Below are 17,959 nucleotides of genomic sequence, written 5' to 3'. Positions count from 1 at the left end.
AGTGAGGCAGGCAGCATGTGAGGAAGGGTCATCTGCGGATGCAGCTGAACTAAATAGACTGGAACAACCTCCATGATTTATGTCATGTCCTGAACATTAAAGGGGTTACTTGTTATTGTAGTTTGGTCAGGACGTGGCAGGGGGTGTTTGTTTAGAGTGTTCCGGTGTTTTTGGTCTATGTTTTAGGTTAGTGTTTTTCTATGTTCAGTCTAGTTTTTCTACTTCTATGTTTAGGGTTTGTTGATTGACCTTCAATTGGAGGCAGCTGTTCCTCGTTGCCTCTGATTGAAGGTCCTATGTATAGGGGTGTTTGTGCTATGGGGGTTTGTGGGTAGTTGTCTCCTGTTTTGTGTCTGTGCACCTGACAGGACTGTTTAGTGTCGTTCGTTGTGTTTTGTATACGTGATTTGTTTGTTTTTCTTCTTTTAAGTAAATAAAGAAGATAAGTATACACGTTCTTGCTGCACCTTGGTCCAATCCTTACGACGCCCGTGACAGAACTACCCACCACAAACGGACCAAGCAGCGGAGGAAGGAGCAGCAGAGCAACTATGTGGACTATGTGGAATCATGGACATGGGAGGAGATCCTGGACGGGGCAGGACCATGGCACCAGGCTGGGGAATACAAACGCCCTAAGGAGGAGCTGGAGGCAGCAAAGGCAGAGCGGCGTCATTATGAGACATTATACACGCCGATGGGCAAGTACGAGAGGCACCCCCAATAATTTTTTTGGGGGGGCATACGGGGAAATTGGCTAGGGCAGGCAGTAGACCTGAGCCAACTCCCCGTGCTTATTATGGGGAGCGTGTGGAGATGAGAGCGCCGGTGCGCACGCACAGTCCGGTGCGAGTGATCCCAGCCCCTCGCAAGTGCCGTGCTAGAGTGGGCATCCAGCCTGGAAGGAGGATGCCTGCGCCGCGCATCTGGCCACCAGTGCACCTCCTAGGCCCAGGCTACCCTACGTCTGCTCTACGCACGGCAACCATCAGGCCTCTGCACAGCCCAGTTTGCCCTGTGCCAGCACACCGCTCATGCAGGGCTACTATTACCATCCAGCCAGGACGGGTTGTGCAGGAGGTGCGCTCCAGCACCTCCAGTGCTTACCCATGGCCCGGTGTAACCAGTTCCTGCTCCTCGTACTAGCCCTGAGGTGCGTGTCTCTAGTCTGGCGCCTCTAAAGCCAGCACCCCGCACCAGGCCTCCAGTGCATCAGCCCAGTCTAGTACGTCCTGCTCCTGCTCCTCGCACTAATCAAATCAAATCAAATTTATTTATATAGCCCTTCGTATATCAGCTGAAATCTCAAAGTGCTGTACAGAAACCCAGCCTAAAACCCCAAACAGCAAGCAATGCATGTGAAAGAAGCCCGGTGGCTAGGAAAAACTCCCTAGGAAAATCTCCCTAGAAAGGCCAAAAACCTAGGAAGAAACCTAGAGAGGAACCAGGCTATGAGGGGTGGCCAGTCCTCTTCTGGCTGTGCCGGGTGGATATTATAACAGAACATGGTTAAGATGTTAAAATGTTCATAAATGACCAGCATGGTCAAATAATAATAATCAGAGTAGTTGTCGAGGATGCAACAAGCACGTCAGTGAACAGGTCAGGGTTCCGTAGCCGCAGGCAGAACAGTTGAAACTGGAGCAGCAGCATGGCCAGGTGGACTGGGGACAGCAAGGAGTCATCATGCCAGGTAGTCCCGAGGCATGGTCCTAGGGCTCAGGTCCTCCGAGAGAAAGACAGAAAGAGAGAATTAGAGAGAGCATATTTAAATTCACACAGGACACCGGATAAGACAAGAGAATACTCCAGATGTAACAGACTGACCCTAGCCCCCCGACACATAAACTACTGCAGCATAAATACTGGAGGCTGAGACAGGAGGGATCAGAAGACACTGTGGCCCCATCCGATGATACCCCCGGACAGGGCCAAACAGGCAGGATATAACCCCACCCACTTTGCCAAAGCACAGCCCCCACACCACTAGAGGGATGTCTACAACCACCAACTTACCGTCCGAAGACAAGGCCGAGTATAGCCCACAAAGATCTCCACCACGGCACAACCCAAGGGGGGGCGCCAACCCAGACAGGAAGACCACGTCAGTGACTCAACCCACTCAAGTGACGCACCCCTCCCATGGACGGCATGGAAGAACACCAGTAAATCAGTGACTCAGCCCCTGTAATAGGGTTAGAGGCAGAGAATCCCAGTGGAAAGAGGGGAACCGGCAAGGCAGAGACAGCAAGGGCGGTTCGTTGCTCCAGCCTTTCCGTTCACCTTCACACTCCTGGGCCAGACTATACTTAATCATAGGACCTACTGAAGAGATAAGTCTTCAGTAAAGACTTAAAGGTTGAGACTGAGTCTGCGTCTCTCACATGGGTAGGCAGACCATTCCATAAAAATGGAGCTCTATAGGAGAAAGCCCTACCTCCAGCCGTTTGCTTAGAAATTCTAGGGACAATTAGGAGGCCTGCGTCCTGTCGACCGTAGCGTACGTGTAGGTATGTACGGCAGGACCAAATCGGAAAGATAGGTAGGAGCAAGCCCATGTAATGCTTTGTAGGTTAGCAGTAAAACCTTGAAATCAGCCCTTGCCTTAACAGGAAGCCAGTGTAGGGAGGCTAGCACTGGAGTAATATGATACAATTTTTTGGTTCTAGTCAGGATTCTAGCAGCCGCATTCTAGCAGCCAGAGTCCTCCCCCCCCGGTCCGATGCAGCCAGAGTCGCCCCCCCTGTAGGGAAGGGAGGGGGTGTTGCAGAAGAACCGTCGGTGATGGTGGCCACCCTCCCTTCCCTCCCCTGTAGTTTTGGGATTTTTTTGTTGGGGATTATTTTTTGTTTGTGTTTAGAGTTATTGGATTAGGTTTTGTTTTGTTGTTTTAGGTGCATCCGGGGTCTGCACCTTTGGGGGGGGAGGGGTACTGTCACATCTTGACCAGTAAAGGGGTTATTTGTTATTGTAGTTTGGTCAGGATGTGGCAGGGGGTGTTTGTTTAGAGTGTTCCGGGGTTTTTGGTCTATGTTTTAGGTTAGTGTTTTTCTATGTTCAGTCTAGAGGCTTGTGGAGGCTTCCGGATGCTGGAGTGAGTTGTCGTGCTGCACCTTGCTCCGCAGGTAATATTACATTTCATTACATTACATTACATTGGAACGATTTGATTAGTGTATTGTTAACATAAGTTCAGTTCACTTTACAGGATTGACCTTGAACCAGGGAATAAATCGGCTACTGTAGATTGATTCTTATTACATGTACTACTACAATGGCTGCGGATCATTCTTTACTGGACCCCTCTTCCCAATAGCTAAAGGTCATACAGTCTCTGCTTTAATCAGAGAACACGCTACTCTGGTGAATGGTACTCATTTAATAAAGTTAGATCAACGCTGAATCAATGTCTGCAAGATCACATAATAGTATTCTACATTAAATAACTGACAAGACAAAAAACACTGCCTAATTTCTTATACATTTTCCAAAACTAAACAGCATGCACCACTAGACAAAATATGTGCTTTGATTGAAACGAAACAAAGGAAAGCTGTGTTCATTCAAAACTGTAGGCTACTTCGAAACAACACTGCATAACTCAAGAAGATCTAAATTCATATCCACATTAAACTGATTGAGATCAAATGGTTGGTATGCAGATGCTGCATGGACGTTTCACCATTAAAACTTGAAGAATTATCATTCACGATTGAAAGTGCGAAATGTGAAGGGACCCACTGGGCAAAAACTGGTTCACTCAACGTTGGAAAACTGATTGGATTAGCAAAAAGTCCGGAATTTAGTCTTTTTTTAACAAACTTTTAACCGAAATCAAATGACATGGTGATACTATTGTTTGATTTCAAATCAAATCAAATTGTATTTGTCACATGCGCCAAATACAACAGGTGTAGACCTTACAGTGAAATGCTTACTTACAAGCCCCTAACAAACAATGCAGTTTAAAAAAATACCCCCCAAAAAGTAAGAGATAAGAATAACAAATAATTAAAGAGCAGCAGTAAATAACAATAGCGGGGCTACAATTGAAGTCGGAAGATTACATACTCTTAGGTTGTAGTCATTAAAACTCATTTTTCAACCACTCCACAAATTTCTTGTTAACAAACTATAGTTTTGGCAAGTCGCTTAGGACATCTACTTTGTGCATGACACAAGTAATTTTTCCAACAATCGTTTACAGACAGATTATTTCACTGTATCACAATTCCAGTGGGTCAGAAGTTTACATACACTAAGTTGACTGTGCCTTTAAACAGCTTGGAAAATTCCAGAAAATTATGTCATATCTTTAAAAGCTTCTGATAGGCTTATTGACATAATTGAGTCAATTGGAGGTGTACCTGTGGATATATTTCAAGGCCTACCTTCAAACTCAGTGCCTCTTTGCTTGACATCATGGGAAAATCGAAAGAAATCAGCCAAGACCTCAGAAAAAATATTGTAGATCTCCACAAGTCTGGTTCATCCTTGGGAGCAATTTCCAAACATCTGAAGGTACCACGTTCATCTGTACAAACAATAGTACGCAAGTATAAACACCATGGGACCACGCAGCCGTCATTCCGCTCAGGAAGGAGACGCGTTCTGTCTCCTAGAGATGAACGTACTTTAGTGCGAAAAGTGCAAAACAATCCCAGAACAACAGCAAAGGACCTTGTGAAGATGCTGGAGGAAACATGTACAAAAGTATCTATATTCACAGTAAAACGAGTCTTATATCGACATAAACTGAAAGGCCGCTCAGCAAGGAAGAAGCCACTGCTCCAAAACCGCCATTAAAAAAGCCAGACTACAATTTGCAATTGCACATGGGGACAAAGATCGTACTTTTTGGAGAAATGTCCTCTGGTCTGATGAAACCAAAATAGAACTGTTTGGCCAAGATGACCATCGTTATGTTTGGAAGAAAAAGGGGGAGGCTTGCAAGCCAAAGAACACTATCCCAACCGTGAAGCACTGGGGTGGCAGCATCATGTTGTGGGGGTGCTTTGCTACAGGAGGGACTGGAGCACTTCACAAAATAGATGGCATCATGAGAGGAAAATTATGTGGATATATTGAAGCAACATCTCAAGACATCAGTCAGGAAGTTAAAGCTTGGTCTCAAATGGGTCTTCCAAATGGACAATGACCCCAAGCATACTTCCAAAGTTGTGGCAAAATGGCTTAAGGACAAAGTCAAGGTATTGGAGTGGCCATCACAAAGCCCTGACCTCAAACCTATAGAACATTTGTGGGCAGAACTGATAAAGCTTGTGCGAGCAAGGAGGCCTACAAACCTGACTCAGTTACACCAGCTCTGTCAGGAGGAATGGGCCAAAATTCACCCAACTTATTGTGGGAAGCTTGTGGAAGGCTACCCGAAACGTTTGAACCAAGTTAAACAATTTAAAGGCAATGCTACCAAATACTAATTGAGTGTATGTAAACTTCTGACCCACTGGGAATGTGATGAAAGAAATAAAAGCTGAAGTAAATAATTCCCTCTACTATTATTCTGACATTTCACATTCTTAAAATAAAGTGGTGATCGTAACTGACCTAAGACAGGGAGTTTTTAGTAGGACTAAATGGCAGGAATTGTGAAAAACTGAGTTTAAATGTATTTGGCTAAAGTGTATGTAAACTTCCGACTTCAATTGTATATACAGGGGGTACCGGTACAGAGTCAATGTGTCAATGTGCGGGGTCACTGGTGTCGAGGTAATTATGTACATGTAGTAGAGTTATTAAAGTGGCTATGCATAGATAATAACAGAGAGTAACAGCAGCGTGGGCGGGGGGTGGGGGGGGGAATGCAATTTGTCTGGGTAGTCATTTGATTAGCTGTTCAGGAGTCTTATGGCTTGGGGGTAGAAGCTGTTTAGAAGCCTCTTGGACCTAGACTTGCCGCTCTGGTACCGCTTGCCCTGCCGTAGCAGAGAGAACAGTCTATGACTAGGGTGGCTGGAGTCTTTGACAATTTTTAGGGCCTTCCTCTGACATTTCTCGTTGAATTGATGTTAGTTGGCAACTCAACCAAACATACATCAAAACTAGACATTGTAGATGTTGAACTGACATCTGTGCCCAGTGTGGAGGGGGATCACAAAAATGAATGCATAAAGTAGAGGTAAAGAAACACATGCGCAGAACATGTGCTACTGAGGTGAAAAAGCATAGGATTTGTGTAAACATGGGCGAGAGAGTTTCATTCCACAATTTTTTTAGTCTTGGCGCTATTCCTTTTAAATCCAAGTCACATTGAGATTTACTTTGTGATTTTAAATCTAACCCATCACATTATGTATTATTGCCCCCCCCATCTCGAGTGGCGCAGCGGTCTAGTGTGGTGGTTAATTTCTTTACTATCAAATGAGGAGAGACAAACTTATCACACAGGTCAGAGTTATACTTAAACTAAATCTTTAATAATAAGAGCTTTGCAATGACTTTCAACGATTCACCATTTCTAATGATCCGTTGAGTGATAAAACAAAAGTACAAAGGTATTTTATAACCAAGATACACCCCTTTCAACCTACATGATGAACAACAGATACATAGAATGTCACAAGGTTAAGACTCCAAACTAGAACCATCTCTCCCTGGTATGGTATAGAGCAGAAACATTAACTCATGTTCTCTGGAATGCTCTTTAGGTTTTATCACCAAAGACATCATAAATCTCCTCTGTCAGTGTTCTCATCGAGGCCCATCCTCAGTAGAACACACATAATAGTTAACTGAATACTCTATTCTGTTGAATAAAACAACCATTATAATGCAATAGAAGCATTATAACATAATCTTGCAATTTCAATGACATTCCCCCATTTTGAGAGTCCTCTCAACTTAAAAGAAAATTACAAGATTTAAGAACATTCATTCACATGTAGAAAATACATATTCTACATAAACCAAGAATCACAAAACAATAACTCATTGCAAGGGGTTCCTGCACATGACCAGCTTCCACAACACTGACTCAGCCTCATTCCAAGAATCTCAGCACTGTCTCTTATTTCAACCCCCAACACATTTTCTAAACACTCTAGCAATTTGTCTGGGAAGGTTATGATACACAGTCACCTGCACGAACCCATGAAGAAAAACAAAAAATGCATACAGTTTATGATTCAAAGCTATATTTTCCATAGACAGTGGAAAGCACATTTAATGCATAATGCAGTGCATGCAACAATGGAGTTTAATAAAATAAGCTTTAGTTATCTATCACACTCCAATGGATCAGCATAGTATGTTGGAAATGACTATTTCCATCCCAGAAACTAAAATTAGCATATCTTGTTGGACAAATCCAGGTAGTGACTCCTAGTTAATTTAAAATGTATTCCCTTGGTGCCTAATGAACATCCCAAGATAAGCACCATGATTCCACTATTTACAAGGCAATGCCTATAGATCAAATAGATTAGGTGTCACGGGTGTCGTAGGGTGTAGACCAAAACGTAGCGGGAAAATATATACTCATCTTCTTTTTAGTAGTGAAGAAGGAAAAACACAAACAACGTATACAAAAACAAACGAACTAGACATTCTCGTCAGGCACACAGCAAAACAAGAAACAATCTCCCACAAAAATCCATGAAAAACAAACTCCTAATTATAGGACCCTCAATCAGAGGCAACAATAACCAGCTGCCTCCAATTGAAGGTCCAACCCCAATTAACTAAACATGGAACTACGAAAGACTAGATCGAACATAGAAATATACTAACATATAACATAGACTAACAAACCCCGCACTAATAAATCAAATACCCCTCTACCTAAACACATACACAAAACACACCCTGAACCACAAAACAAACACCCCCTGCCACGTCCTGACCAAACTACAATAACAAATAACCCCTATTACTGGTCAGGACGTGACATTAGGATCATTTACACTCTCCAGATCAGAGTTCACCCATGGCATTCACCATGGCATGCTTAGAATAGTGTCAACATCTTTAGTTCATAACAACAATCAAAACAATCAATCCCTAATACATTAATTGCTTCACTCATATAGTTATTAGCATACTGAACTCAAATCAATCCTTCAGTTTTAAAAATCATTCAGTTTCCAAATAAAATCATAATTAGAACCCAATTAATTATCCAACCAAAATTTTAAAATTACATTGCTCAGTGATTCAAATTGGTCCTATCACTCAAAGTAAAAACTCAATTTAACAAACATCAATATTAGCAGAATGTACATTTATATTAACATCCAGTATAATTATCCTATAATCCTACTATTAACTTTTTTATCACGATTATAATACAGATCAGTATCTCAATGCATTCTTACTCTAAATTACTATAATTTTATGTGGTGTAGACCTCTACAATCAACTTGATACCCCAAAAGTCTAAAACAATATTGGGCACAGTTGACCAACCCCCTCCTTCAGGCACTGATACTTCTGGCGTCCTTTTCATCTTCTTCAGATAGCTTTACAGTTCAAAGTGGATGGCCATGATAATGTCCCAATTTCAATGTCTCACCTGAGCCACCATCACCTTTACCACCCATTATGTCTTGTCCATTCCTCAACCAGTATACCAGCAACATAAGAGAAGTTTGGAACAGATTTCTCTCCATGCTCACTCCACGTGGACTCCTCTCACACTCCTGAGAAAAGACATGAGAGAAAAGCAGTTGATAGCTTAGATCGGATGCTGTACACCGGTTGCTGGTTCGGACTCATTTCTCTTGGTAGAAGTGGTGCGGACAGGGCCGTATTGAATGCCTTTCACTCTTCTTCAGCCAGTTAGAGGGGGTTTGAGGTACACACACTGTTCGGTCCAATTATCTCTTCCATGCATTAAGATACCGTCTGATGTCACTTTTCATGATAACCTCGAGAGAACAGATCAGAACAACAGTTTAGTTCAGTTCATTAACTATATGATAAGTTATTACTTTTACCAATTATTCTTAATACAAATGTCTAAACATATGTCAAAGAGAATAACAACCCATTCCATTGAAACTATTCTTTCAAATTGGCCATAAAGGACTGTACCCTCCCCCAGTTTTAACACATAACTCTTCATGTTTTATAACGTGAGAAGAAAAAAAACACTACTACTGGTCAAAAGATAAAACAACATTTCAAATAACATAATCAAATTATAATCACTACTCTGAAGAACTCCACAAAGAAAAATTATTGTACCCATATGGTCATAGGAAAACAGACTTAAGGCAGCCTACCCTTAGTCAAAGGCAATGCTCTCTCCTTCTTCACATTGGTCCAAATTACAAATATGGCTAAGAACTATAAACTCCATCATAATTATCAATTACACAAATTACCTTGAAATCAGTATTACAAATGACCTTAAATTCATTATCCAAATGGCTTTCCAATGAGGGTGATCAAACCACAATGGAAAGTCATGACAGAGGTCATAGGTCATACAAACCCTTCAAAGAAGTGTTTCTTACTATATTAGACAAATTAAAGAAAAATAGTCAAACATTTCCTACATGTTGTATCCCAGGTTCCCAGAACAGTCCTTTATCAAAAGGATTCACGTGTTTAATTAAAACTCCAAAAATAAAAACGTATAAAAATTCCATGTGTGTGAGTGCCCCTTTAAGATATCTTGGCACTAAGACAAATGGAAAACTCACTAAACCCAAAGGAAAGAACACACATCAAACACAGTATTTTAAAAACACCAACGAATAGTCATAACAAATGTGTTGTGTGTGGGTATTTGCAAACCCTAAGGTAAAAACAAACAAAACATTGCCAGGCCTTTTCAATTTGGTAGTTTATGGCCTCAATCTCATTCACTCTCCCCAAGATTATAGCCCCAGGAAACATTTCAAAGAGAGACAATGAAATCCCCATTTTCCCACAAAACACTTCGTCAGCATTCATTATACTATACCGATTCAGAAACCCAAAAGTTAACTACAAACAAAACCTGATAATAATGATAATTCCACTGTACTCCCTCATTAGTTTTAATCTACATCAATGTATATGTATGCTTAATTGAACATGCCCTACCCTTAGATACAATTATCCTGGTATCGTTACTATCTAAATGTAATAATTTTTCCTCTGTCGCAAATGTAGTAAATTTTTCAGCGTAAGGAATCGGTGATATTTAATCCCAGGCATATAATAAAAATGTAGACGTGTTCTCCTATGTCTCCTTAAACATACATACTTTAGGTGACTTCCATCCTTTACTCAAAACACATCAGATAATACAATGTTTAATTAAGTGAAATCAACACCTAAAATTAACAATAAACAGTAAACAAACCCATAACCCATTTCCGTTAATCTAATCATTGCCACCTGTTGCATAAATTTAGTAAAAACAAACCTTTTGTTTAACAAATCTAAAACATTTAAAAAGTTGGTGCTGTCTTATCAGCGTAATAGTCAGAGCTAACTTTTTTCCACTCATAGCTACAATGTTGGCATGCCCCAAAGGTCAATACTGTTCAGCTCGTACATTAATGACCTTCCTTCTGTCTGTACTGGGTCTGAAAGTGCTTGATAGGAAGCCCGAAAGCTATAATCACTGTTACATTCTCAGAAAGCATGAGCTCCTGAGTTGGAAAAATCTTGTTCAATACACTGACGCCCATCTTGTATTCAAGATTCTAAATGTCCAGGCTCCCCCTCCACTCAGTATTTTTGTTAAACAGAAAACCCAAACCTTATGGCAGCAGATCCACAAGGTCCGCCATGAGAGATGACTTAAGGAAAAGCACCTTTAGTCAATCTGCTTTCTCTGTGAGAGCTTCCCATTTCTGGAATACTCTGCCATTAGACACACACTGTTGTGATTAATTTGCACTGTCCCTGCAACAATAAAATCAAACTCAAACTGCAATCCACTTTAATGACCTGACATTGTTCCACGTAATGGAAACAGATTAAAATGTTAGAATACATTAACTTCCTGCTCAAGTTCACGGGTGTTAGCTAAACAATAAAACCAAGCAACAATCATCAGAAACGTATCACAAAACTTTTCCTTATTCACACCTGAATCCCTTACAGCCCAACATAGCCCAGCGCACACAACCAACTCTCCTATTCTTACCAGTAGGCCAAAATATAACCCTTACTCAAACAACGTTCTGCCTTATCTCTATCGTAAGATTAAAAACAAACTTTACAACTTTCTCTTCTCTTTGGCTTCACACTTATGAAATGTCCAAGACTTTAAAAAAAACTAAGTTTGAGATGTGGTATCCACTCAGCTCGCTGCCTCTCAGATCAAAGGTGGGTCCATCTGCTTCATTCCCGAAGTGTGGTTTCCCTGAGATCCCAAGTTTGAGGGATCCCTCATGCACTATTTACCCAGATCGTCAAGAGCGGTCACCAAGTCAAGATTCACATCACATCCTCGTCGCCAAATGTGGTGGTTAATTTCTTTACTATCAAATGAGGAGAGACAAGTTATACTTAAACTAAATCTTTAATAATAAGAGCTTTGCAATAGCAATGACTTTCAACGATTCACCATTTCTAATGATCCGTTGAGTGATAAAACAAAAGTACAAAGGTATTTTATAACCAAGATACACCCCTTTCAACCTACATGACGAACAACAGATACATAGAATGTCACAAGGTTAAGACTCCAAACTAGAACCATCTCTCCCTGGTACGGTATAGAGCAGAAACATTAACTCATGTTATCTGGAATGCTCTTTAGGTTTTATCACCCAAAGACATTGTAAATCTCCTCTGTCAGTGCTATCTCATAGAGGCCCTCCTCAGTAGAACAGACACACAATAGTTAACAGAATACTCTATTCTGTTGAAATAAACAACCATTATAATGCTGTACAAGCATTATAACATAATCTTGCAATTTCCCTGACACTAGGCACTGCATCTCAGTGCTAGAGGCGTCACTACAGACACCCTGGTTCTAATCCAGGCTGCATCACAACCGACCATGATTGGGAGTCCCATAAGGCGGCGCACAATTTGCCCCAGCGTCGTCCGGGTTTGGTTGGTGTAGGAGGACGTTATTGTAATTAAGAATTTGTTCTTAACTGACTTGCCACGCTAAATAAAATAAAATAAAAAAGTGATATCCCAAATAACACCCACGTAACTATACAACTCAAATGGCTCCTAGCCTTGCATGGTTTCTGTTCTTAACACTAAAACTGAATATAAATATTTTTGATACAACTAAAACTAAACATGGTTTTTAACATTGTTTAGTTTAGATGTTCAGTATGTGAATCAACTGTTAAATTTAGTGTTATTAAAATGTACACACACAATGTCTGAGGGAAATAAAAAGGCACTCTATTCATGGAATGACACTATCAGCTCTGTGATTCAAACAATCACATATAAACTATATGTGCACTGTGATTAACTTGTTAAGGGGATTTCTACTTTAGCAAAAATCTGGGGCATTAACCGTGAATGGGATCTCAGGAAACGTCAGTAAAATTGCCTTTAAAAGTCTATCACTGTGTAAATGTCGTTAATCTGCGTTGCAGTGAATCCTGGCCTCAACCTCAGTGGTAAACTCTGGACTTTTATTTTGTTCCCTTTGTTTTTGCAGAGCACCGTCTGGAACTGTATATGCAGAAAGTTGGACTGCAACAGTATTTCCCACAGAAACTGTCGTTGAATACCATGCTAGCAGTCGATGGCCAGATGTTGGAGGACAACCACGCTCCAACTCTACAGTCCCTACCATTGTGTTTTCTGAAAGAACTGATGAGGGTGAATGTGTCAGCAAGGGATGTGCAGTCTGATGATGAAGATCTTATAAACCCTCTAGACCTCACAACAGCCCTGTTTCTGTGTTCAGATAGTTTCCTGCAGCAGGATATGGCTCTGAAAATGACCATGTGTCAGTTTTCTGTTCCTCTCCTGCTGCCAAACTGTGACACAGAACAAAGCATGTTGATGCTGTGGGCCATGAGGGACATAGTGAAGAAGTACAGGCCTCATTCAATGAAAGACCAGAAAGGGTATGTTGAGAAAAGTATTGTGCTCACTGAACTCCCTATGGTGTCATTTGTTAGACTGGGAAACAGCACATTATCAAAGTCTCAGCTTCTGAATGATGTTCTAAGCTGTTCTCAGCAGAATTACAACACCTTTGTTCACAGTAACATGCCAGCTGGCAACATTCCAAGAACTATTTCTGATGGGTTAGTGGAAATCAGCTGGTACCTGCCCAGTGGCAACCCAAACATTGACGTCTTCACCGAACCTGTGGCTGTAGCTAATCTTCGTGGTGATATCCAGGATTTTCAGACCCAGTTCTCTTTCCTCTGCGAGACGTCAGCAGCGGTGTTTGTGTTCTGTGATGATTTGGGCTCTGACAGCAGTATTCTGAACCTCCAGAAGATGAAAGATCGACTGTTCATTGTATGCAACTCTGAGGCTAAGAGCTATGATGCAGCCACGTTTGAGAAACACTCTGGTGTCATAATAAGGAAAGACAGGCAAATAAACAACGCACAGCTGGCGAAGAAGCTCCGGTCTGCAGTCACAGACATCATGAAGGCAAACCCACACAAAACTAAAGTGGAGGAAATGCGTGTTGTTGCGCATGAGTTGGGTATCCCTGTAGATGAAGATGATGATATCTGCCTGAGAGCCAAGGAAAGGGCAGATACAATTACAGATGAAATTACAGATAAAATCACTTGCAGATCAAGCTATAAGGACAGCCAGCTACCGTTACAGGGAGAGACATGGAAAATGTTTCATACTGTCACTAATGCCATTTTGTGGATGGTTTGAGGACTTCCGAAGAAGAGCGCTCCTATTTCCTAAAGTGGATGAAGCTCAATCTGGACAACCTGTCAAGAGCACATCTGTCCTCTCTCAGAGAAAAATATAAAGAACTGTGTCAAAGTACCCCAAACAAGAAAGACCTCATTGCCGATTTAGACAAACAGATCTCAAACAGTTCCTTAGGAACTGAACATTTCTTAAGAGAAGTTGGACAGATGTACGAGGCAACCATGTCCTCTGAAAGCAATGAGACTCAACAGCAAGTTCAAGGACTGCCAAGTATCTGTGCCCAATTAATGTTGGATGGGTTTCCACTGGAGCTGATGGATGGTGATGCATCAAACATCCCAATGAAGTGGATATCAGATGTTCTGCAGGAGCTCCACTTTTTGACTATGTCAAACAGTAAGATCCGGGTGGTTTCTGTTTTAGGGGTCCAAAGCTCTGGAAAGTCCACCCTTCTGAATACCATGTTTGGAGTCCAGTTTGCAGTGAGCAGTGGAAGATGCACCAGAGGGGCCTTCATGCAGCTTATCAAAGTCGAAGAGGAATTCAGGGGTAAACTAAAATGTGACTTCATCATGGTTATTGACTCAGAGGGGCTAAAGGGACTTCAATCTACCCGCCTTACTGACAATTATCAGCATGATAATGAACTAGCCACACTTTTGGTAGGACTGAGTGACATCTCAATTGTGAATATTGCTATGGAGAACAGCACAGATATGAAAGACACAATGCAGATTGTAGCCCATGCCTTCCTCAGGATGAAAGAATTAGGGAAGAAGCCCAGGTGTCAGTTTGTGCACCAGAATGTTGGAGATATATCTTCTCATGACAAAAACCTTTGGGACAGGAAGCGTCTTCTTGAGCAGCTGAATGAGATGACAACTTTAGCAAGCAGGATGGAAAATACTGGTGACGACACTAAGTTTACTGACATCATAGACTACAGTCTTGAGGACACATGTTACATCCCAGGTCTCTGGCATGGCAGTCCGCCCATGGCACCTGTCAATGTGGGTTACAGTGAAGCTGTGGCCAATTTCAAGAAGAAGTTGATTAATGTGTTCAAAAAGGAGGAAGCCTCAAACACACAAACAATCCCAGAGTTACAGTCTGAGATTATACGTTTATGGACGTCAATTAAATATGAGAACTTCATCTTTAGTTTCCGCAACAGCATTGTGGCTGAGGCATACAGCAAGCTGTGTGTGGAGTTTGATCGATGGGAGAGAGCCTTCCAAAAGCACATGTACACCTGGCTGATCAAAGCAGAAACTAGGGTGGCAAACTACGGCATAAAGGGGTCGCGCCAAGAGTCTGCCCTGGATGACCTCTTAAACAGTATTGAGAGTGAAGCTAGGGAGGAGCTAGATAAAGAGGGAGAAAAAATTCTAAACAATGTGACTTCCTATTACAATAGAGAAGAAGGGAATGTGGGTCTGGTCGAGAAGTATAGGAGTGATTTTATCACAAGTGCAAAGAGTCAAAAAAATGTGACTGACAGTGTTGTCAGAAAAAAACTACATTTTGCGGTGGACATTAAAAAATGCACAATCCAGGTAGACGAGATTAAGAAAAATAATAGAGTTACTCTTGACAAGAAAGTCTCTGACCTTGTTGAAAACTTTAGTGGATTTGATAATCCATTGAATAACCAACAGCTTGAGGAAGAATTTGATAAAATGTGGAATAAAACCATTGGGGAGCTGTCATTCAGGGGTCTAGAGAAGCAAAATATTGCCTCAAACATCTATCAGCAGCTGCATCAGAACATGGGAAAGGGATGCACTACAGTTCTGGAAATGTTAGAAAAAGCAGTCCCTCTTGAGAAATATGGACTTGAAGAATTTCAAGTAAAAAGTGGACACAACGTGGTGAAGAAGTTTGTGAAGGGATTGAAGAAGAGACTAGACAAGAGTGCATATCAATCTCAAAAAGCATTACAGCACAAAACTCAAATGATGGCCAACGGCATCATAGAGCACAGTAGGCGGTTTGTGACGAACAAGGTTGAATGCAACGTCAGACTACCATAGCACATACATTATAGAACTTCTAGAATTGATTGAGGAGAAACTTAAACGAGATCATGAATTGCATTTCAGTCCAGAATTGTGTGCATCTCTCAAGATACACATCTGTGGGCATGCAGCAAGAGAGTTCCAGAAAATGCATAATTCTTTCATCAAAGACAATGATCCCCGACAAAGCTTGGAGAAACTGAAATCGCAGTACTTGGCTGACTTCAAGGACCTCTTCTACAAGAGAGACCAGTGCAAAAGGAAGTCTGAAGAGTTCACCAAACTCTGTCTTGAACCTGCAGTGAAGGAGTACATCACAAAGTCCCTTGGACCAGATATATATGATGAAATACTTTCAAACTGTGGTGATGTTTTCAGCACAAGGAGTTCTTTCCAGTGCTCCATGCTAAAACGCCTGCTATCTGGAGATTTTCAGACATTCCTGAAGTACACAGACTACTATGAGGGATTTGCATTTGAGTTCACATTGTGTACCATAGCTGGGTACCTTTCAAAGAGAAGCAGGGAAGAAAAGGACATCAGCATCATTACAAACATGGAGGTCCAACACTTGAAGACAATCATAAGACAGATAAAGAAGGCTGTTGAAAAATCCGTGCAAACTGGCTCTGACAGACCAGATGAAGATGGTGAGGGTGACCTGAATTTGAACCAATTCACACAGGATTTACGCTCAGAATTGTCTAGCCTGCTGGTTATGCCTACTGATTCTACTGGGATGACTTCCAAGACCAAAGGGAATTTCAAGACCATTGAGTTTTCTGACATGCTGTTATCATCTGTTGAAGAGATGGAAAGCCATCTGATTGATGAATTTCACAAAGATCAAGATGTGTTCAAGAAGTTGGCGAGGCTACCTGACCCTCCTCAGGAAAAGCTTTTAAAAAAAAATTGGGCTGTGGGAGACAGTGTCCATTCTGCAATGCCCCCTGTGATTCAGAGGTGATGGATCATTCAATGCACTCTGCTTCGATTCATCGACCAGTTGGACTTGGAGGGTATAAAAGGAGTGAGTCAGATGAACTTATCACAGACATATGCTCATGTCTCATCAACAAGAAAAATATGTTCTGCAGTGCTGAGACAAAAGGGAAATTCTGTTCATATAAGAAATATCAGACATTTTTCACAGACTGGTTCATCCAGCCAGACATCACTCAGACCGTTGCAGACTACTGGAAGTTCCTTTTTGTGAAGTACAATAAGGAGTATGCAGGGATGCATTATGCCTTGCCAGCTGATTTGCCAGGAGACTGGAGTTCCATCACAATGGAACAGGCTAAGGACAGCTTGGAATGGACATTTAACCCCAAACCACAGGGGAGCATAAGTCATCCTACCGTAGGAAAGGCAGCATGGTCTGGTGTGGCTCCACTGGAATTTATGTAAATGTTTACAATTTAGCTACGGCATAAAGAGTTTCAAAGAAGATTCATTGAAATTTCCGCCCACAAACAAACAATTTGAGGCCCTGATGTTAACAGTATAACCAACTCCTCTCTTGAGTAGAAGAGGTGCTATAAGGAAGGAAGGAAAATGTATATTACTTGAGCTCACATCTCACTTCCAAACATGACTTTGAGGCCAGTTGTGAATAATGACGGTCTTGACATGGCTTGATTAGTGCTTTGATGAAGAGCATTCATGAGAGCTCCGAGTAATGTATGTTCAAGGTTTTCTTCTTCATTGAGAAAAGTCCTACAGGTGGTCAAAGTTCATATGGGTAATCAATTATGTTGCCTATGTGGCTTGGCCTATAGAGAAAAAATTAAGAAAACACCAACTCCAAAGCATAGACATAGGACAGACACATAGGTATGTCATGGATGACTGGATATGTTGAGTAGCTTTGCTGCATACCATACTATTGCCATATCGGAAGATGATAGTTATTGCGAAACGTGCGTAACATGATAGTTATTGCATTTTAAGAGGGAATTTTTGATACAGAACTTGTCAGAGGTTACAAGGACTCAATGATGAATAGGATTTTGGGATGAGATGATTGATACATTTGTAATTTGATGATTGAGATGATTGATACATTTGTAATTTACTTTTTAGGATGCATTGGTTGAGGTCGATGATCTGTGTATTATGAGATGTATTATGTTGGAAAAAGTATC

At 41.4% G+C, this 17,959-nt stretch overlaps 1 protein-coding gene across 1 annotated transcript in view; it reads left to right on the top strand.

The window, feature by feature from the left end:
* LOC106610488 (uncharacterized) overlaps positions 1-17,356 on the top strand; it is a 29,723-nt gene extending 12,367 nt beyond the window's left edge. Inside the window, exons 2-4 of the mRNA XM_045722623.1 lie at positions 12,596-13,526; positions 13,793-15,141; positions 17,343-17,356. Of these exons, the coding sequence (XP_045578579.1) occupies positions 12,596-13,526; positions 13,793-15,141; positions 17,343-17,356 (2,294 nt within the window). The remainder of the gene's footprint in view (positions 1-12,595; positions 13,527-13,792; positions 15,142-17,342) is intronic.
* The last annotated feature ends 603 nt before the right edge of the window (positions 17,357-17,959 follow it).

Source organism: Salmo salar, chromosome ssa08, assembly GCF_905237065.1.
Source record: "Salmo salar chromosome ssa08, Ssal_v3.1, whole genome shotgun sequence".
NCBI classification, from domain to species: domain Eukaryota; kingdom Metazoa; phylum Chordata; class Actinopteri; order Salmoniformes; family Salmonidae; genus Salmo; species Salmo salar.
This window is presented reverse-complemented; position numbering and strand designations above follow the sequence as displayed.